The sequence below is a fragment of the Falco biarmicus genome, chromosome 4, assembly GCF_023638135.1.
Source record: "Falco biarmicus isolate bFalBia1 chromosome 4, bFalBia1.pri, whole genome shotgun sequence".
Taxonomy (NCBI): Eukaryota; Metazoa; Chordata; class Aves; order Falconiformes; family Falconidae; genus Falco; species Falco biarmicus.
In genome coordinates this window covers 36,519,262-36,540,849 of record NC_079291.1, presented here as the reverse complement: position 1 = coordinate 36,540,849, position 21,588 = coordinate 36,519,262, and the positions used below count along the sequence as shown (strand labels likewise).

Sequence of the window (21,588 nt, the reverse complement as noted above, 5' to 3'; positions counted from 1 at the left end):
TGAGTGAGGTATCTTGTTTACATAAAAGTAATAAAGCACATATAACTATTATACACTAATGCAGAGCAGGAAAGCTTTTGATTAATTTCCTTTCAAAAGTTTAGACCAATGGAGCTCTCCTGGAGTTTGCATAGTGGATAGTATGATAATGACTAAGGCAGAAGTTTCGTTACAGGTAGAAAACTAAGATACATTTCAAGGCTTTTGCAAATATCTACAATACCTTTCACCATCAGTTTCAGATGGCAGCAATGTGATCGGAACTGAAGAGAATAGTTTTGACCGCAACTATGTAAAAAAGAAATTGGAACATGGACTTTCACGAATATGGCAGGTATGGTTTTTCTTTCTTTTTTTCCTAAATATTTATCTTACACACAACATTACCATCCCAGTATTAATTACAATTATATTTATACTGATCCTCTTTGAGAAATCTCTCCAGGGATTTTGTTTTAAAGTGATTTGTTTTGAGCTAAATATATCAAAACCATGGAAACAATATGTCTGTGATTCAGTCGCTACTTGGTGGTTATGCTTAAAAACTCAGGAGAGATACCAAAATATAGAAACAAGACTTTCAGCCTGATTCTGCTTTTCCCAACCTGTGTGCTGTCCCACAAGCTATTTTCTTCTCATGTTCTTTTTTCTGTTAGCACAGTCATACTGCCTTATGTTTCTGGTATAAACATAGCTATGGAGAACCTGAAGTCTTGCAAACCTGCCTGGTTTCACAGTATTCCTGGTCTGACTGCTGGATCAGTTTGATGTGCAGTGAGACCCCAAATGTATGATGAAAAAGCAGTAAACCTTTTACATGGCTGAATTGTAATCCAGAGCTCTGTTTTTGGAGTGACAATAAAGCATCTAGGATTGACCTTGTCTTACAGAATGTTAAAGAAACTGATTGTAATATTATTATAGAAGGTCAGTGAGAAATCATTCACGTTACAGAAAGTGGAGTTCTACTCTAAATCTCAAAAAGAAGTAATAAGTGTAAACAAACTAAGAAGTGCTAATGAACCAGGTAGCTGAGCCTTCACCTTTTTGCCCCTAGTGTATTAAGTATGTAAAAACTCATTTGTGTTTTGTAGGATGTTCAACTGAAAGTGAAAACATATCTTCTGGGAACAGATCTGTCTAACTTCAAATATGATGACTTCATATTTGTACTTGATGTTATCAGCAGGTATACCGATATATGGTCATAAGATCACTTAATAGATGTGCACAAACTTGAGCTCTGATAAGACAGCACAGTTGCTTAAGACTGATGTTTACATCCTGAGGCCAACCTTGTTCATATCTACTGATAGTTTGAAGAACACTTCTTTACGTGGGAGTTTATGAGGATGTATTTGGAAGAGGTAGCATAAATTGCTTTGCTGCTCAAGTTGCACTTAAGTGCTATATGATTTCAGTGTTGTCCACCTTTAAGGTTTCAGATGTGCAGATCTGACAATTTTGATGTTTCTAAAAGCTTTTAAAGGCACTTTTTGTCAAGAGCAGTAAAATCCTGTGCTACTGCTAACCTGTACAGTATTATATCCTTCTGTTTTCATAATAAAATGATGGATTCAGGCTAAGCTGTACAACTTGCCCTGATGAGATCTCAAAAAGCCATTTATTTTGCTTATGATTCTTTTTCTCTATGTGTATGGGACACTGTGATAGGAATTGGAGGAAAGAAACTTGGACTTTTGTGGAGTGAGTGAAGTGTTTGCAACTTAATGTTGATGCTCTGCTTTTATGGAGATACATGTATGCTCATGTATTTGATTTGATTGAGGCTTGTTATTCAGGTTGGAACAGCAGTATTATTAAATAGTTCTAAACTTTGTTTTATTGTTATAGGCTGATGCAAGTTGGAGAAGAATTTTGTGGCAGTAAGTCTGAAGTTTTGCAAGAATCTATCAGAAAACAAAGTGTTAATTATTTCAAAACATACCACAGGTGAGACTAATGTGCAGTGGATGAATCTAATGGCATTTATTTTTGTTGGGTTTAACTTTAAATGCTTTCCAAAGGAATTCCACTGCATAATGTTCCTGCTTTAAGGTTGCTAGATAGTGGAATATGTTTCATGATGAGACTAGGTCTCTGAACCTCGGATAAGGGGAGAGGGTATAGAAGCCTTTGCATCCACTGTGGTTGTGGAAAACTTATTCTGCAGCAGGCAAGCCAGATAAAGATCAAAAATTTTGTGTACAATTTCACTGTTTTTTCAGGTTCCTCTCAAGCTGTCTCCTGGGATCCTGAGGATGAATGCATCTGAAGCCCATAGTTCGTAGCAAAATTGTTGCTTCTTTTTCTGTGCCATTACATAAAAAGGGCTGATCATGTGTACCTATGAATTTTTTTTTTCAATATGCAGTTTTGTCTTATATCAAATTAGAAGTCTAGCACTGAGTCCGTCTTTTTCAGTTGTGTTTTCATAGTTTTTTCATTGGCAGTATCTGATTATGTTTCAGCCTACTATCATGTCTGAGGCCAGTCATATATGCTGTCATGTGCAGGTAGTCTCTGGCCTGAGATATGATATATAGCCATGACAGCTTCAAGACTTGTCTGTTTTAATTGTTTTGATTTCTCATTTTGGTTTGGATGATTGACAACTCTTTCATTCTAGCTATCTAGCATTTATCTTCTTTCTGGGTGTAAAAAGCTTCCTTGCTCTAAGAAACTCACACTTTTCCGGTCCTGATCTGTTGTATGGGAGCTGTCATATAACTAATACATCCAAACCCATTTGGTTTGAGACTTTCTGTCTAAAATTCGTAAATTATGAAAATCACATCAGGAGAACATGAGACAGCATCTAAATTTGGAAGCTTAGAGCATGTTTGGAATTTCTTCCAGCTGTGGTAGTTTGTAGCTGGGATTTCCTTTTGGACACTAGATGAAGACCCCGGATCCAGTTGTCTGAAAAGCTTGAGCCTTAATCAGATGCACATTATGTCTTGTCAGGAGAAGAGCTGATTAAAGTGTCTTGCCACCTATCTTTTTCTCTTGAAAGCATTTCCAAACTCCGAACTGAATTTTGTGAACTGAATTGGAAACTGAGCTTACAGCTCTGTGTTCGGAAGGGCTGTTTTGGTCTACCTAAGTCTTGTACTACACTGACTTACCACATAATACCCCATTTGGTTACGTAAACATAGTTTTGCTTATGTTTAAATGACCTATTTAATAGCTTAGGGAATCATATTAATCAATTTTCTGAATTATCTTTGAATAAAGTAAAGATTAAGGAACATTGATGGGTATATGTTTAGAATTAATATATTTTTAAAAATAACTTGTGTTTTTTATTAAGGTAGTGCTTTTTGTAATTCTTGTAAAAATAAAAGGAAATACTTGATATGACTCAAATTATGTGAACCTTTTAATACTTTTTGTGTTTTATGCTGTGTGGGTATTGTGAAGATTAATTGGCTGATGTTTTCATCCTCAGAAGGAAAAATATAAACAAATTTATTTCCCAGCTATATCCCTCAGGTTGATTTATATAAAGAGCTGTAAGCGTCTTGCCTTAAGGATTCTTTAGTACATAAAAGCTACATAGAGCTGAAATGCTCAGATTCGAGGAGTAATCAGTTCTTTGATTTTGTAATTTGACATATGGGGCATGCTGGGTGGTGTGGTTTTTGTAGAGAACTGCCAACAGAGAATGCATTCAAATGAACTGGTCGTGTAATTCAAAAAGTGTGGAAGAGCATACATGAAGTCTTTTTTGGGTAAAAGTTGATTATTTGCAAAAATTAGAATGAGCTTTTGGCAGACAGCATCAGTCTTTGGACAACAATTTTTGGAATGCAATTTACTTTTTGTTCCAATATGATTGTAAAAAAGGCGTGTTTGATCACTAAAGCTTTTCAGAAAATGAATGCATCAGACCTTCCCTGTGTGCCCCTTTCCAGACTTGTATGCTGGTGAAAATGAATGGCATTTTTCCAAGTACTTTGTCAGTGCCTTGATTTCAGTTTTGAAATGATACAAAAATTGGTGCTGCGTTGCTTTTAAATGTGTGCTTTTCTATGACTCTTTCTCCTTGGTTTTCCTCTCAAAGAATTTTAATCCATAATGCTGTTTTTCACAGAATCTCTTATCTGTTGTGTCTGTTGGCTTTACTGTGAGAAGATCTGCAAACTATGGGTACTCAGTGCCTTGAAAATAGCCCTTGAAGCCTATTTGCATTTAACTGGTGAATTTAAATAAAGAAAGAAAACTGTAGTCATAATTCAACACATTACTCATCTTGCTGAGGCAAGAAAATTTTAATTGTAGTGGTAATAATAGTTTGTTGATTACTGAAATAGTGGTATTTCTAGAACATTTTACTGCCTAATTAGAAACCCAGTGCATAATTTACCAACTGATACTTGTTAAACAAAACAATATTTCAAATATTAAAAAAAAAAGATACAGCAGTGTGATCTCAATAAACACTCATTGCTGTCTTTTCCTGTATGAGTTCCTGCTTATGGGGCAAAAAGACTTAATAAAGGTATTTCTGCATATGGCTGAACAGAGGCTTTTCTGATGATTAAAAACATAACAGAAACAATGCAGAGATGTAATGGCTCGATTATCTTTCCCTAGTAGCACTTTCTATATTAGTACCAAGTTAAAGTTAAGCTATTAAGAAAAATATAGCGTAAGAGATTAATAGACATTTAACTTTTTTCTTCTCTAAAAAGTTGAGAAATCTGTAGAACATTAATTCTTTCTACTTCCCTTTGCTACCTGTTGGCTTCAGTGTGTTTGAAAGAAGCATCTGTCTTGTGTGGGCTTACAGAAGCTGTTGTGCTGTTAATAAAGTGTATATATTATTTTGCTTTCTATGGTTTACATAGAGGAAGAAAGGTCAGTATTGCTGCATAATCATAGATGTTCCACTATAATTTCTATTGGCTTTGACAGAAAAATTTGTTTCCAAATTTTGGAGATGGACATTCTTAAAGAATTTCTCCAGAAGTGTCATAAAACATAACTGTATTAGTAGCTACAGCTTTTAAGTGGTCTGCTAGTTGAAAAAATGAGTTAAATATCTGTTTTAGAGTGTGACTTTTTCAACAGTTTTTGAAGGTGTTTCTCACTGAATAAGTTAAATAATTGTCTACTTCCTGGTGTACTCTTGCTGCCAATTAAAAGTATTAATTTGTTCATTTCAGAACCCGTCTAGAAGAATTAAGAATGTTTCTGGAGAATGAGACCTGGGAACTTTGTCCTGTTAAATCAAGCTTTAGTATTCTGCAGCTTCATGTACGTTCTATGAATAGCACATACAAACGTATTAATACTTCAATAGCTAAGAGTCCAGAAGTTCTGAGTAGTAGTAAGATTGATGAACTATTGTGCAAATGCTTTTATTGGCTGCTAAACCCCCCCTAAATTTTACTTCATAATAATTGGAAACTTAAGGTTCAAATGCTTTTAAAACAGTAGTGTTCTTGTTTCAGGCAGGTAGAAGTTTACAGAAGATGCTAGAGTTGTAAGCGTAATGTTAGTCTTTTCGTGTTTTAATGTGCTGTTAATGTGTCAGTTTTTCCATTTCTAAATTATTTATCTGAAAGTAAGATGCTAAAAGATGAGTACCTAAAAGTAGTCACGGGAGCGCTCACTAGCTTCTACCAATTTTGGCATCTGTTTATGGAAATATGGATAATAGTGGCTCATTTGGAAAGGAAAAAAAGAAAGTTAATTCTTCTGTGCTCAAGTTCAACTGGAAGGTCAAGTTCAACTTCTGTGGTCAAGTTCACTTGCTGTCCTAAAGTGATTTTTGTGAATTTTAGCACATAGTGGATGAATTTCACCTGTCTTGCCAAATGAAACATGGGTGCCTTCGATTCAAGCTATCACTAAAGTACAAAAATGGATATAGCCAAGCAATCTCAAGCAAAAGATAATATTGCAGTCTTTGTAGAATTAACTATAAAAATAAGCAAGAAGCTACTGGGACAGTAATAGCACAGAGGGAAAAGGAAGGAGGGCCCTCAATAGCATCCAGTAGCAAAAGAAATAATATTTTTAATAGGGAAATGGGATTATAGATCCATACATACTGCTGAAGGCACTGGATCAGTAGAAAACGGCAGAAAGTAACATTTATTTAAATAAACAAATCTAACCTTGCAGTCCTTTTAGCTTTATACATTTCGATCTTTAAACCTTTAGATAAATGGTAACATACATTTTGCTGTTTATGAAGATCAATAGCTAGAGCTTAATATATAAAAATATGTCAACTGAGGTAAGGTTTTTAGAAAAAAAATGTCTAAACCCCCCTACCTTATGTGCCCTACTTAGTCCGTATGTTTGCAAAAGTCTGTGCACTCAGCCATCAGAAACTGTGTGAAATGGGTTTGAAAAGGAGTAAGTTTTGAAAAGAACTTTTTAAAAATAAAATATTATCAAAAAAAATCAGCTTTAGTAAATTACATGGTAACTTGTATAAAGAAAACTACATTTTTGGATAGAATTCAGATTTAGTTCTGTCTCCTAATTTCTGTGAAATAAAAAACCCACTTAGTTTTTACATAGTTCTAGACAGCAAGTATTTTCAGAAGATGTATTGCATGCTATAACCAAAACCCGCTAAAATTAGAAAGACAAGCAGTATAAGATTGCCAGTCTCAAGGTTAACATGAGCCAATGTGAAAAGCGTGTTTAAATAAACAGCAAGCTTTGACTGAAAGTTTTCATATCAGGTTAATTGTCCACAAGTTTGTTATTTCCTGTTTTTATGGAACTGGAGTCATAATAATACTGTCTTGTTGATGATTAAAATTGTACTTTATTTCTATCAACAGGAATTTAAATTCATGGAGCAGTCACGTTCCCCATCTGTGTCACCTAGTAAGCAGCCTGCTTCAGCAATTTCAACAACAGTAACATTATTTGAGCAGTACTGTAATGGAGGAAACCCATTTGAAATTCAGGCCGAGAGCAAAGATGATGAGACAGAAGATGTGTTAGCTTCCAATGGGGTATGGAGTGTTTCAGAAAAGAAAAAAAAAAAAAAAAAAGCATATCTTGCTGTCAGTTAAATGATTTATTTTGTCTATCAATGATGGCAAAATGTCTTGGTATGGGGATCAGTTAACTGCAGTACTGTGTAAAATCTCAAGCCACTTTACTCCTTTAATTAGGTAGGTTGCTTTGCTTTTAACAGTGCCAAAAAGCCAGGCATCCTGTTTAAAGTTGTTTGTTTTGCAGTGGATCAATATTTTTTTTTTTTGTTCACTGAAGTCAAGTGTTCTGGAAAGCTAGCAAGACATGTTCCCCTAAATTAGTAATTTTCCAGGGGTTTAAGTTAGCTTTCTTTGTGAAAGAAATTTTGTCATTTTAGGACTGGCTTTCTGGCTTCTTTGGAAAGAATCATAGTGGATTTGCTCCTTCTGTTGTGTTTATTCACACTTAAGAGATTTATTTACCTTGGATTGTCTAATGTTAGGCAGTTTTTAATTGTTATTTAAATGCTTGGGACACTCACTTTGCGATGGGATGTATTATAAAGCTAAACAATAACTGTATATTTCTTTTTTTCAGAATTCTGTCAAAATCTAGCAGTGATCAAATATGTTTTAATGAAAATTTTGTCTTGAATGCTACATTAGCATATTTTCTTTTGCTTTTGTTTATCCCTTTGATGAATAATACTTCCTTGGGCTTTGTTTTTGTGATAAAGTTGGGTTTATTTTTTTTTGTTGTTGTTAAATGTTAATTAATCCAGCCATCACACTGATGGCTTTCTGGTTTTCAGCCTCATCTTTCTTGCTTTCCCTCTGGAAATTAAGTTGCAAAGCGGCTTGATCTATATCACACACACCTGAGTGTCATGCTGCAGTGCCTTTCCTTCCGTGGGCGATGCTGCAGTCTCTTTCCTACTGTGTCACTTGAAGAGAAAATGCAGTTGATTGGCATAAAATATTGTTGCATTGTGCTTAAAGGGTGTGCTGCAGAGGCAGTTTCTTGCTGGTAGTTCTTCCCCTGTCAAGTTATACAGCAGAATATACGTCCTGCCTTTTCGTATCAGTAAACTGAGAAGAGTTTCATGATTATCACTGTGAGTCATGTGTAGACTCCAAATGAGCATGTTAAGCAAAGATTAATGCACTGCAGGGCATGCTGGAAACTGCAGAATTCCATGGTACTTTGTAGAAACCCATTCTGAAACAAATCTTTGGGGAGTCTGGGCAACCAGTTTGGTACGTGTTTGCTAAAATGATCCTTAGTGAAGTAAGGATTAATGTTGATACCAATAATAATTTTGAGGTTTTCAAAATGAAAGCTGAAGAGTTAATTTCAGACTTTTGTATATGCTTGTGAGTAGTTTTATTGGGGTTTTTTAAGATTTGTCTGAAGGAAAAGGACTAGAAAATAAACAACTCTGGGGTTTTTTTGTGTGTTGGTTGTTTTTTTTTCCCTTCAAGACAGCTTTCTTTTGAAAGTTTGACTCTAACAAAGGTATAGAGCCATCATGACCTTCACTGTGAGTGCAGATATAAATCTTAAATATTGTAGGATTTTTTTTGCCACCATTTGCATGTAGAATAATTACAAAGGTGTGAAATTATTTTCCAAAGATGATATTAACTGGAGCTACTGAGAGTGGATAAGATCTCAAGAACAAAAAGGAATAATTTTTGGAACATAGAAAGTAAAATTTAAATGACATTGACTTCCTCTGCATGAAGCTTTTGCTTCTATAATCATGAAGTCATTTGATGAAAAAATTAGGTAGCAATGCTGATGAACGTGTTGGAGATACTATTTTGTTGGATTTTGCCAGCGTGAAGTGTCACATGCTGCTGCCAAGCAGACTGCTATCAGTAATAGCAGTCTTCTGTCTTCAGTTGTATTTTTTTACCTCTTTTCTCCAATGATGAACCTATTTGAAGAAATGATAGAGCTTAAAGGCAAAAAAAAAAAAAAAGCTTTAGCTTTTTGTACAAATATAGTGTTTGGAGTACAAACTGCATGCAGTGATAGTTACACAGGAATTGTCATATTATGCAAGACCAGCGGTGGTTCTCTTAACAGCATCCCATTTCTGGTAGTGGCTAGCACAACACTGCAGGCTCATGAGAGATAATCTTTCCTGCAGGTCTTACTAGGTTACTTGATAACCTGCATGAGTTACAAACTAACTGTGTGGGCAGGTTTTCCTCTATTTGTTACAGAATTCTATTGAGAAAAAGTCAAAGAAACCACCCCCACCCCAGAACCACCTTCTTTATTGTAATGGAGTAATATCATTATCCAGGAATTTATGAGTTGCCTCGTTACCTCAGGGAGTCAATTAATTTGACTGTCCAATCATCCCGGGGTGAAAATGTCTTTTTATTCTGAATTTATCTCAAGCCATTGGAAAAAGTATCTGTATGTAAAGGTAACAGTTTTCATACTGGTTGTTCACTGCTGTCTATTTTTTGAAGGTGTGTGAGGCTCAGTCCTAGCTTCAGACGGTAAGCATTAGTTCGTCGGTAAAGGATTGCCTCGTGCTTTGCGTGTCGGTGCTGCTGTTGCTGCAAGCACCGTGGTGGCAATGGGGTTATAGTGAATCACTGTCAGGATGCTGTATGCCTTCTCTAGTGGCCCTGAGAGCAGCTGCCTCAGCGGTTCAGCAGTGGCAAGCTGTGATTTTGGTGAAACAGGCTAGAGGGAGTCACGATCCCATGAATTAGCAGTAGGCTGATATGTCACGCGTGTAGCAAAGTCCGTGTTGTGGTTTCCCTGTCTTTAATTTTGGTCAGTGTTCCATTTGGTAGGCTTGCACATTGTCAAGGACTTTCAAGGCTGGCTGCACTGTCCTCTTTTTCAAAGCTGTGTGCCAATTTAGTATTCTGTATTAATGAAATCTTAACATCTAAAATTTATAAAATATGACTTTGTGCCTAGTGAAGAACTGTAATGAATTTTGGCTATCCTTTGACACCAGAGGGACAGAATGTTCTGTGTGGAAAAAGTGAAATACCAAAGATACGATGCATTATGCATGTTTCCTGTGAAATATAGGTTAGATTTACAGTCATTATAAAATAGGCTTTTTTAACCTTAAATGTAGCGGTATTTGGAGGACTCAGGAATCATGTATAAAACTTTTTTTTAACTAAAACGTAAAGTTAAGTTTTAGTTTCTCGGTGTAATTTCAAATTGATTATGGAGGATGACGCTTTTGATTTTTCTTCCCTCCTTGTGGAAATCAGTTGTGCTGAATATTTCCTTTGTCTGAAGTGTTTCTAGCAACACCGTATATAGAGAGGTTTATTCCATATGATAATTTGACTTTAATGCATTGGAAAATGGGAACTAACTGCTTTTAATATAGAAAGATGTTAAGTAAATCTGAAGAACCATATTGAGTATGGACGAGGATGTTCAACAATGCCAAGAAATCACTTGGTTTTCATCAGTGTATTTGGCTGTTAACTCAGTTGCTGGAAGGATAAAATCCTTTCCAAAATCTTTGTGAGCCAGGGAAGTATTATGTGCATTTACATCAAGAATTAAGACACAGGACAGGTTACTTAATTTTACAGTAGTTGTACAAGACATCTAACCTGGCTGGTATTAGAACCAAGGTTTCTTGTGACCCAAGTGAGTGTACTCTATAGGTGACCATCCTACCTTCCCTTTTCACATTTTTCATCTCCTCTCTCCATTACTGGCTCCCTCCAAAGTGCTGACACATAGAAAGATCTCTTATTTAAAAACAAAATTAATCCCATCTTTGGTTTTCCTTTACATAGAACGAAAAATAACTTGCTTAGGTAATGTGGGATGAAATTTCTACAAAAGTTTTATCTTTCAGTTTCTTGACTGACCAGTTAAGGTGGAGGCATGTTTTAGCACTCAAAATCAAAATTATTTCATATGAAGGTTGCAAAATTTTGTTTCCAGAGAATGCAGGCATGTTTCCAGGTATTTCAAGAAATGGCATGACAAGGACATAAGTAATTGATTTACTTGTTAAATGATCTGTAGGACGGTAAGAACTGTCAGAATATCTTCTGATAATTTTAAAGTCTTTTAAGCTGCTTAGTTGTTCTAGTTCTGGACAACTGAAAATAGGCCTCTGGATCCAGTCACCTCAGCTCTGTATCTTGAGCTCCAGTGAGTTACTTTATGTCCCTTTTCTGTAGCTCCCTAAAATATCTTTGTGATACAGATAATGTACAGTTTTCTAACACCCTTCAACTTTGAATCTTACAACTGCCCTACAGGCTTGCTTGGGTGGATTGTCTAAACACTTGTGACCTGAGCATTGCTCCTGAATTCCTTTTAGGCACTTTAAAATTTTTCTGCAGACTGTGCGTATTCAAAATGCATGTGTAAACTCTCTTTAGATTGAGGTCACTATTTAATGGTCGTGATTTGCTTACTGCATACCTTAAAATGCAGATATTTTTATATCATTAAATAACTTTTCCAGTTTATTAATAGCATTAGGTTGAGGAGACTTAATAAAATATTTTTCCACGTAAAAACGATTTTTCTCAAAATTCTCTTAATCTATGATGTTATGACAGTTAATATGTCAACTGTCAGATTCATAAATCAATATGAATTGTAGTTAACAGTTTGTAGTCAATTTATCATTTTACTGTCACTGGATTTAAAAATTTAATTTTTATTTAAATATTCATTTTATTTAAATAAAATTTAATTATTAAATTTTAATTAAAATTAATAATAAAATTTAAATTGGCATGTCATTTATTATATATTAATGCCTAATAAGTGAGGGTAATTCTCCATGCTAATGTTCCAGCCAAGTTAAACTATGACTCTCTTTGTTCTAAATCAAGCCTGAACTCAATTCATTCTTGAAAGAAATTAAGCTGCTTTTGTTATAGCTTTCCTTTGTCTGGAATGTTCATGAGGCAGAAATTTTGCCTGTGAAATACTAATGATCAGAACATTACTTTTTTGTCTGTCTCATACTACGTTCTTTTTTCCATTCGAGCTGTTTTTCTTTGAATTTGTTTGTGCTGTGGGCTTCTTGCTTTTGTAGTGCTAGGCTTTAAATGTGTCCATAGCTTGGGGCTGTGGCCCAGAACTGCCATGCATGACTGAAAAAAATGTATTTCCTAGAGTATTTTGGGTGATTGAGACACAGTTTTCCCCACTGGAGAGCAGTTGTATCCTTTAAACCCCTGCCATTTCTTAAGGATCCTGGAACCAGACTGTTTTTGTCATATGTGTTATTATTGACTCCTTGGATAAAATGGCTTCAGAGCAGTGTACACGTTAAGGAAAATGTAAAAGAAAAAGTATTGTGGTCTCTTTTCAAGTGCAAGTGCATTCTGGAGCCTGACGGATATGCTTGATGTTGTGATAGCTCTGTAGGTGTTCAGAATAAAGGGTTGTATCACAGAGCATCAAGTATTTATTTTCCTTTAATCATTTCTGGGTTAAGAAATTTACTTTGTGAAAAAAAAATTTCATTATTTATATGAAGCATCTAAAGCGCCTATACTACAGAGCAATCTAGAACACTGGGACACGATTGACATTAAATATTGCTTTTAATTGGAGTGAAAAAGACTGCAAATTTCAGGTGTTTTTAAAGAAAAATATTCCCAAATTTACACTTCTAATATGTAAATGTGGCTTCCTAATTATAAAAAGCATTTATTGTCTGTATTTGTGAATAGTATTTCTCCACATAACTCATACTCTAACAATAATAACTCGTCTACCATGCTGTAGCCAGTGTTGCTCATTTTTTTTCCAGGCATTGCTTGTTAGGTTCAAACCTTCCATCCTTAAATTGAAAATAATTCTCCTGAAATCATTGAAATGCAATTCAACAGTTGAACAGAGTGAAACAGTTTCAAAAAATCAAAAATGCAGCTGAATGTTTGGAGGTAGTAGTTCTCTGTAACTACTTCTTGTTTTCAAAAGATGCAATTAACATCAGATGTTCATCAGTATAAGAAGGCATGTCTCAGGGTGGATATGCATATTTAATTTATGCATTTACATTTTTCATAGGGCTATTCTGGAATTATTTGTGTCATTGTAACAAATGAAACAAACAGTGCATTGGGCTTTCTTCCATCAAAGAGTAGTTGTTTCACTGATAGTTAGATAAATATTTCAAATATCAGGACTTCGTGCCTTTAACCTAGATAAAGGATGGCATATGTTTCAAAACCAAGAACCCGCAAACGCAAATAAATACAAGCGTGCCCCAAACACCTCATCAAGTTTTTTGAGAAAGCAAGAGGGGAAAAAAAAAATAAAAATACTTTTAATCTAGCCCCCACTGATACAGTTGAGTTATATCATTGGAGTGTTTCTTAGAATAATATAGTGTGCTGTGTTTTGGGGTTTTGTTGTAGTTTTTATTTTCCTCTATGAGGAAAGGTTTATCAGTTTGGTTGCAGAATCCTGTTCCATGCTTGCTCTGCAGTTACTGTTTGTTCCATGTACAGTGCGAAGTTTCTATGTATAGAACATACAGGTATATAAAAGTAACTCTTCTTGATGTAGATAGAACAGGATACAGTTGAAGAAAATAAGTGCAGAAAATTTAGTGAGAAAAATTTACATGGTAATAGCAGCCATGTAAAATACACTTCTGTAGTAGCGTTTGACTGCTTATTATTTTCTTGAAGTGTTTGTGCTTAGTCAGAATCTCATTGGTCTCTAACAGATTAAGTGGTTGAAAGACTCTAGTAGAAATGTCTTTTGAAGTACTAAAATCAGTTTTACAAACAACTGCAAGTCACTGTTTTGGTGGTGTGTTTTATAAATGTGTACAATGTAAGAATTTTCCTGAAGCAATAGTTCAGTCCTTCTTGCATTAATAGTTAAGATTGTGTGGTGCGATGTTTTTTTGGTTTATTGCCACCATAAGGATAAATGTTGAGGTTGTATTACTGTTTTTTTCAGATTGTAAAGCAATTAATAAAAGCTCAGATACGTGGGTACTTGATACAGCAATAAGAAAGGAAGAAAAAATATCAGTGGCTGGGAGAAATAAGGTGTTGCAAATATTTACTCTTAATCAACATCTGAGAATAAAGTTTGTTTAGAAATGCACTTACAAATGGCTTTGTGTAATTCGCCTGCTGCATTTTTAATGAACATTGTTGGCAGCCTTTCAACCAGCAGAGTTATTTGTATCCTGATCGAAGTAAAAGCCAGGAAGTGACCAAACTGCTGTGTTACATGGGTGACAATGATACAAGGAAAATAATGGCAGTCAATGTCTTCCTTTTTTTTTTAACAGTATGAGTCGGATGAACAAGAAAAAAGTGCATATCAAGAGTATGACAGTGACAGTGATGTTCCTGAAGAGTTGAAAAGAGATTATGTGGATGAGCAGACAGGAGATGCCCCTGTGAAAAGGTAAGTAGACTGTGTGAATCCTTGGTCTCATTTACATGCTTTTCCTCTCAATACTCTAATTAGTTAATTTTCTGTTTAGTCTATGCTCTATGACAATGGAATAATAATCAAATAATCTTTATGCTACCTGCACAGTTAGAAAGGCTCAGCACTTAAATCTCTGGAATGGGAAGGAATGTTAAACTGCACATCATTATTGCAGAAAAACTTCAGAAAGCAAAGTTTTGAAGGAGGATAAAAGTTTTCTGAAGCAGATAGTGGAAAACTGATTAGCAAGTATTAGATGTTAAGGTTCTTCTGGAACCGCTGTTGTGCATACTTATCATTTCTATTGTGTCAAAAGCAGTTGTTTGCAGACAAATGGTTTGAGGCTTGGGCTTCTGCTTTTGCAGAACACCAATAAACTTTTACAGATCAAAAAAACCCCCTAAATTCTTCCATAGCTTGAAGGCAAGTAATTTTGAATTTTAAATTCTCTTTTTCTTTAACAATATGTATATGTGTGTGTGTGTATACACACACACACAGATACACACATAGGTATATATGAATATACATATTCTATTTTGATGAATATATATAAAAATATATATATTCGTATAAACTAAAGCCAACTCTGTAGCCTCTAAAAGGATCTGAAATAAAATTTCTGTCTAGGACACTGTACTGCTTAGATGTATGTCCATTCAGGCTTTGTGAAGCAGGCTAACATTTGTATGTAGAAGACTGCAGAAGTAGAAAGCCATCACTTGGGTCAAAGCAGAGGAATTTTGAATTTTTTTTTACAAAATAATTCTTTAGGATAAAGTATCGTTAGCATGATTTCATAAGATACATCACATAAACTACTTCATTTCAAAGAAGTGATGGAAATACTGATTAAAATGACTTAATTAAAACAAACCACAGTCACTGTCCATAGCTTTGTGCTGTGAAATTGAAGCATTCTGAATTTTTGGAAGAATATAATTTTGCAGAAGCTGGCGGAAGGTTTCTCTTATAGAATCATCAAATATCTCAAGCTGGAAGGGACCCATAAGGGTCATTGAGTCCAGCTCCATGCTTCTTGCAGGACTACAACTTACTAAAAAAATTAATGTTTTCTTAGTTTTATCTTCCTCAAAATTGTTACCATCTCCAAGTAGTCATTTTCAGCTGTAGCTTGCTAGTCTGCCCCTGTTTTGTTGTGGCTTGAATTGTTTTCCTTTTCTTTACTTAATAAATTAAGTTGAGTCAGAGTGGTTAAAATGATTGCAGAGGCCAGACAGAGGCCTGCAGAACTCAAGCATTGGAATAGAACTCAGAAACTCCTTTCTCTAGCACAATTTTGTGTAAATTAGACCAGGCTTCTCTCTTTAAATATTAGATTCCTAGCCCAGTTATGCTTTGGCATAAATAAAATTCTGCACTGGAAGACATACTGTCATGGGAAAGAAGCGGGGAGGAAGGATTTCTTTTCTACTAAATTTTATTTGTATGTCTTTAAATATAATAGGCAGTGACGTCTGGTATATTTTGTTTTGTTTAAAGTGTTTCTCGAGAAACTCTGAGGAGCAGAAAGAGATCAGATTATAACCTCAATAAAGTGAATGCACCTATCCTAACAAACACTACGCTGAATGTAATAAGACTTGTTGGTACGTAGAACAATTGTAGTATTTTGTATGTGTTTTTTACTTTAATGCAAGCGTATGGATTATAGCATATATGTTAAATGAATTTTAAGGCTTTTAAAAATAAACCTACCTGGGTTCTATTTCCACTCTTCAAAAATGTTAATAAAATAGAAATAAAGCACTAAGCAAAAATTTGTTTTAATCAAATAGAGAAATTTGGTCATATCTTGTAAGTTACTTTTACTTTGAAAATTAATCTGCAGGCTTATATTGATTTTAACCAATAATTGTGGATTATTTCTCTAAAAGATTGAATGTGTAAAAATAGTGGAGATAAACCATTAATCTATTTCTTTTCTATGTTGCTAATATGTCTGGGTGGATTAAATGCTTCATTTTAAAGTAGTATAGTTAAAAAAGTAAGAACTTAGATTGGGGTTTTTTGCCTTTTTGTTACTCAAATTCTCACATCCAGAATAACTATTTTTACTACATGGTAGACAACTAGAAGAAAAGTGCCCTCCCATACTGGTAATTTCAGTAATTGGAATGGATCCTAGTAGTCTCCAGAGAGTTTAGGGAATCTTTGACCTTGGCGGTGATCGAGACATGACGGGCAAGCCCATGAGCAGCCTCATCTCCTTAGACCTGCTCTAAGCAAGAGGTTGTACTAGGTGACATCTAGAGGTCCTTTCTAGTCAAAAGTTCTCTATGAAAACACTACCCTCCAATTCTAGGTGTAAGGGGATTGATTTTCTGTGATTGTGACATCCATTTGATTATCTAGATACTTGTATGACAGTAATTTTCTGCTATTGACTTTAGTTTTATTTCTAGAGAAGGGGAAGTAGTTACCTAAATTTATCAGATAAGGCAGAAGGGAGAGGAATTCTGTGTGTGTTATATTAATTAAGTTTGTCTTCAATGTTTATGTGATTGGAAACTATTGTGGTACTTCAGAGCAAGCTGTTCTTAAAAAACACTGCTCTGACACCTGGTTAGTACCTTTTGCTTTCTTAGAGGGCAGTTTAAATCAGAAATTAATTTTCTAAACTTTTTTACAGCTTTTTTCCCTCTAGGAGCATCTAAAATATAGACCTGAATTAAGCACTGAGATTATTCTGTCATAAATTTTCTGATACTGATCTGTGAGTTAGGTTGGAGAGAGATGTTTGCTACCTTTTTGTATAAGGTTTTGTTCTAAGAAAATTTAAGACCGAATCTAGAAATCACACGTGGCCCTTTCATGCAAACCACTTGGTCGTCCCCCATCCTGCCCCTGCCCCCCTGCCCTAACAGTGTATGAGTAGGTGGAGCTGTAATTTTAGTTTTCCAGTTTTACATATGGAGTCTTTTTATTTGTGGACTCTGGCCATAACTCCAAACTTAAACATTATTTTCAAAGCTCATATATGTGCTTTTATCCCCTTCCGGAATTACATTTATTATTCATTTTTTCTGCTATTGGGATTGTTTCATATTGTTTCTGTAATGAGTGATAATAGCATTATTTAGAACATGGAATTGGAAAGTGACCTCCTGCAGCCCCTGCTACAGGAAGATGTGGCACTTTAGTACTGCCTCTAAATATGCCTGTTTTGAGCTCCAGCTTAAACATACTTCTGTTTTGTTCCCACCACACTATCTAATAGGAATTCTATTCCATAAGCCTTATCAACCTAATAGTAAAAATAAATAAATAAATAAAATTATCCACCTGTTTTTACTCTTCTCTTTAACAGATCGTCTTGTTCTTTCATGCATACTGCTCTGCTGCTTTTACAGAAAGCAATCCTATTTATTCTCAGTCTTTGATTTGCTAAATGAAATGTGCCAAGCTTTTTAGTATCCTCTGTATTTATCTGCCAGAAGCTCAAGTCCCCTACTTTCTTACCAGTTCTTTTTCTGCTTTTGTTATAGACTTACCAAAATCTTGTGCAATACTTTGGATGAGATCTCACTGCATTGTGTCACTGTTGCATCACACATCTTGGGCACAGGTTGCCTCCCTTTTGCACCTCTTTGGATTTCTCACAGCTTCCTTGTACTGGCAGCTCAGTCCATCTGTAATGAGCTTGTACTGCCAGCAGGTCCTTCACTTTCCCATGTTTTTCCAAGGGATAAGCTGCTAGTTTATAGACGCATGTTTTCAATTAATTGGTCCCCAAATGCATGGCTTTACATTTTGTACTACTGAATTTCATCCAATTGTTATTACAGCAGTCATCAAAGTCCTTCAGTTCCTCCTGTACATTATGTCAAACCTTTTCTGTTTGGTGGTGCCTCCTTATGTTTTTCCATTATCAAGCTTTTATTTTTGTGCCATTTAGAGTCATTCATGAAAATACAAAAGAGGTCAGTTGCTGGGAACTCCACTAGTTCCTTTTCGAGATACCTCCCTTTTCAATACCCTCCATTCTGTCTTCTCTTTAATTTACTAATTTAAAATTTTCTTTTTAATTTTACTAATAAAAATTTAATTTTTACTTAGTAATTTAAAAAATTCTAACTTCACTTGTTTACTGTGCAATATTATTAAATTAATACTTTCACTGAATCCCAGATAGGTGAAATGTACTGTGTCCTTTGTCTAGAAAATCACGTAGGTTCCCTAACAAGAGTATATATCTTAGTCTGGTATAGTTTACTTCTGGTATATCCATGATTAGTAGTTTTATCTTAATTTTTGCGCTGCGTTTCTGCTTCTTTCACTTCCATACTTTCTTCGAATCTTGACCTGCAGTCCTGCATGCTATAAATTAAAGCAGTGGATCAATAGTTGCTTGAGTTACTGTTTTCCCTCTACCTGAATGTATTTTTATTTGCTGTTTTTCAGTTGTAGCAGTACAACCCATGTCTTGACTGCTTATTGCACATACAGGTTATTACACTGATTACGAGACTGTTGATTTCACGACCATGTTTTATGTCCTGATTCCTTTGCTCCTGTAGTTTGACTGTTTTAATTTCTTCTCCAGCTCATTCTCAGTGTGGTTGAAAGTGGCTAGTTCAGTTCTATTGGTCACTCTGTTCCCCTTCTCCTCACTTTTCTCACTGTCAGTATATTGCCCTCAATGAAAACCAAGACAAACTATTCATTCTTGCTTTCGAGCTGTCTTGTATGTCTCAATATCTGTTCTGTCACATCCCCCTGGTTCGGTTTGCTTTTGTTAGTCTTCCATAATTGGAAAACTCCTGATTTTTACTATCTTTGGAAAATTTAGTTTTGCAAGACTTTCGGTACTTCTAGCTCTTAATGTAACTTCCTGAGCAAACAAGTCTGGTTTTCCTCTTTGTCCTTGTCCTAGTCATTCTTTATTTCTAGTTTCTTTGCAGTTTCTCATGTTTCTATATTGCAGTGACCCTGCCTCGTTTTACCTTAATTTGTATCTTCTTTGAGGAATACCTACCGTTCGATATCATAAGTGAAACAGTTTTTTTTTTCCACTGTGTTTTTATTAGTGTATTACACTTCTACCACAGAAGCTGAAAATGCCTTCATCTTTTGTCATGACTTTTGGCCTTAGCACACAAATGTTTGATTCACTTCTTCCAGGCACTATCCACAGGGGTGTCAGACATATTTCTTTAACTAAGGGTCAATGACTACAGAAGAAATAAATAAGATACCACTATTTAGCCAGACTATTTGATTTATTAGCTTTTCCACCCTTCACAACGCCTCTTGTCTTTTGAATCATCCTTATTAAATGTGAAGATAAGCATGTTGTTGCTTGGCCGATTTGGCTGGGTGTGATGCTAGGTTGTAGGAGATCCAGGTACTATCCGCTCCCCTGTGTTTTCCCACTGCAGACAGGAACGCTGTGGAGTGTGCCCATCTTTTAACAAGAGTCTGCTGATGCCATAGAAGGCTCCAGTTTGTCTTGCACTGTCTCAGATTTTTGGGTAGGAAAATGCCACAGAACGTCACAGTAATTTCAAGGAGTACAACCGAGATGGCTGTCTAGGATCCTTCCATTATCAATGGGGAACTGTAGGTAACTCCAGACGGTGATAGCGTTTGGCTGTCCTGGATGTCTTTGTCTGCGTGTCATTGCATAGATCTCTTAGACTTGCCTTCTGGAGCTGCTTATCGACTGCACAGGAGATCTAGGCAACCAGTGTTGGTCAAAGTGAATTCTATATGCAACACCAGTGGCGTGGCACCTAAGAAAATAAGCAGGGGCCTAACACAGAACAGGGGACAGTATACATATGTCCTGTCTGCAGAAAGCCTGTACTCTGTGTTCTTTCCCTTGAAAATAAAGCTCAGTTTTAAGAGACATTTGTTTGGTGGCATTAACGTGAGTGGGTTTTGTCCCTGCTACATTTTGTCCCTGCTATTCTGGCCTCCTATATGTTGCATCAGCATGACTTTTGGTAGATCTAGATCAGCTCCCTGATATTAGTTAAAAACAAATAATAAAGGAAGCTAGGTTTAAAAAAGAGAGTCTGGAGTGAGGTGAAGATGCAGATTTAAATTTCCAATCAAGTAACAGAAATTGTTCCCTCAGTTTTTAGGAATTTATGCAAGCTGGTAGTACTCACTGAACGAGCATAACAGTGTTCATAACCTGTTTTGATTCTGTGTGCTGTATGCTTTGTATGAGGGCTAGGTGAATAAAATGTAACTTAACATTTATAAACTACACAAATGAGTTGCTGTGTATAACTGAACTAGGGGCTGCTGTAACTTTTTTTATCTTAAATTTTGAGTGAACAGTTCAATTTATCTGGTTTTCCCTCTAGTTAATAAGCCAAGTAATTCTCTGTTTCCAGTGTAAAGTAACCATTAGATTAATTTATAAGGGTATTTTTTTCCTATCAAGCCATTGCATGTTGACTTAAAATGAAAAGGAAGAATGAACCTGTATTAAATCTGTATGGAATATTTTGACCTAGGTCAACAAGAATAATTAGTGAACATACCATTGTGTATATTGATTGGGTTACTTCTTATTTTAATTAGTAGCTTTCTGACTTAAGAAATAGTATCATGGGTATTTCTTATGTTGGGTTTTTTTGATGCCTTTTTTGGCCTGATCTGTTGTGAATGCTTTTTTGGAAGAAACTGTTAGATTTTGCTTGCTTTAAAACCCATTAACTTTTTAAGAAAATAATAGTAATGATGATGACAATTATCACGGCAGAAATCTTGTAGCTGAGGTGAGTGATTGGTCACATAGCATAGAACCTCATGAGACTTAAAAAACCCTAAATCATAGAGTCTTCTAAAATTATGTAATTACAATGGGCTTTTCACTTTTTCCTTCAAAGTGGAAATATGTTCCTAGTGTATGTTGTAGGAAGCTGCATGTCTGGAATTGTGAGACTCCATAGGAAATTGTTTTACTAATGACCACAGATACACTAAAACTCAAATATATGTTATTCAGGAGGTTGTGTATTTATTTATTTTTTTGGTTTTTGCTGTCAGTTTTATATAGATTAGTCTGAGAGAGAGTGCTCTCTGCTTACTGTCTTTGAAAATAAAAGAAGTGCTGTAAGTAATACTTCAAAAGAAACCTGGCAAATGTTCAGCAGTTCTAGCTGTTAACAGGGAGCCTCTAGAATGTCACGCTACTTTGAGTTGCTGAAATTAAGTGGT

The 21,588-nt window shown here is 35.3% G+C and overlaps 1 protein-coding gene across 2 annotated transcripts in view; it reads left to right on the top strand.

Moving 5' to 3' along the window:
* VPS50 (VPS50 subunit of EARP/GARPII complex) overlaps positions 1 to 21,588 on the top strand; it is a 93,301-nt gene that overhangs the window by 44,112 nt on the left and 27,601 nt on the right. For both annotated transcript variants that reach the window (XM_056335554.1, XM_056335555.1), the window contains exons 14-20: positions 237 to 334; positions 1,095 to 1,189; positions 1,855 to 1,953; positions 5,175 to 5,265; positions 6,813 to 6,989; positions 14,246 to 14,364; positions 15,895 to 16,001. In XM_056335554.1, the coding sequence (XP_056191529.1) occupies positions 237 to 334; positions 1,095 to 1,189; positions 1,855 to 1,953; positions 5,175 to 5,265; positions 6,813 to 6,989; positions 14,246 to 14,364; positions 15,895 to 16,001 (786 nt within the window). The remainder of the gene's footprint in view (positions 1 to 236; positions 335 to 1,094; positions 1,190 to 1,854; positions 1,954 to 5,174; positions 5,266 to 6,812; positions 6,990 to 14,245; positions 14,365 to 15,894; positions 16,002 to 21,588) is intronic.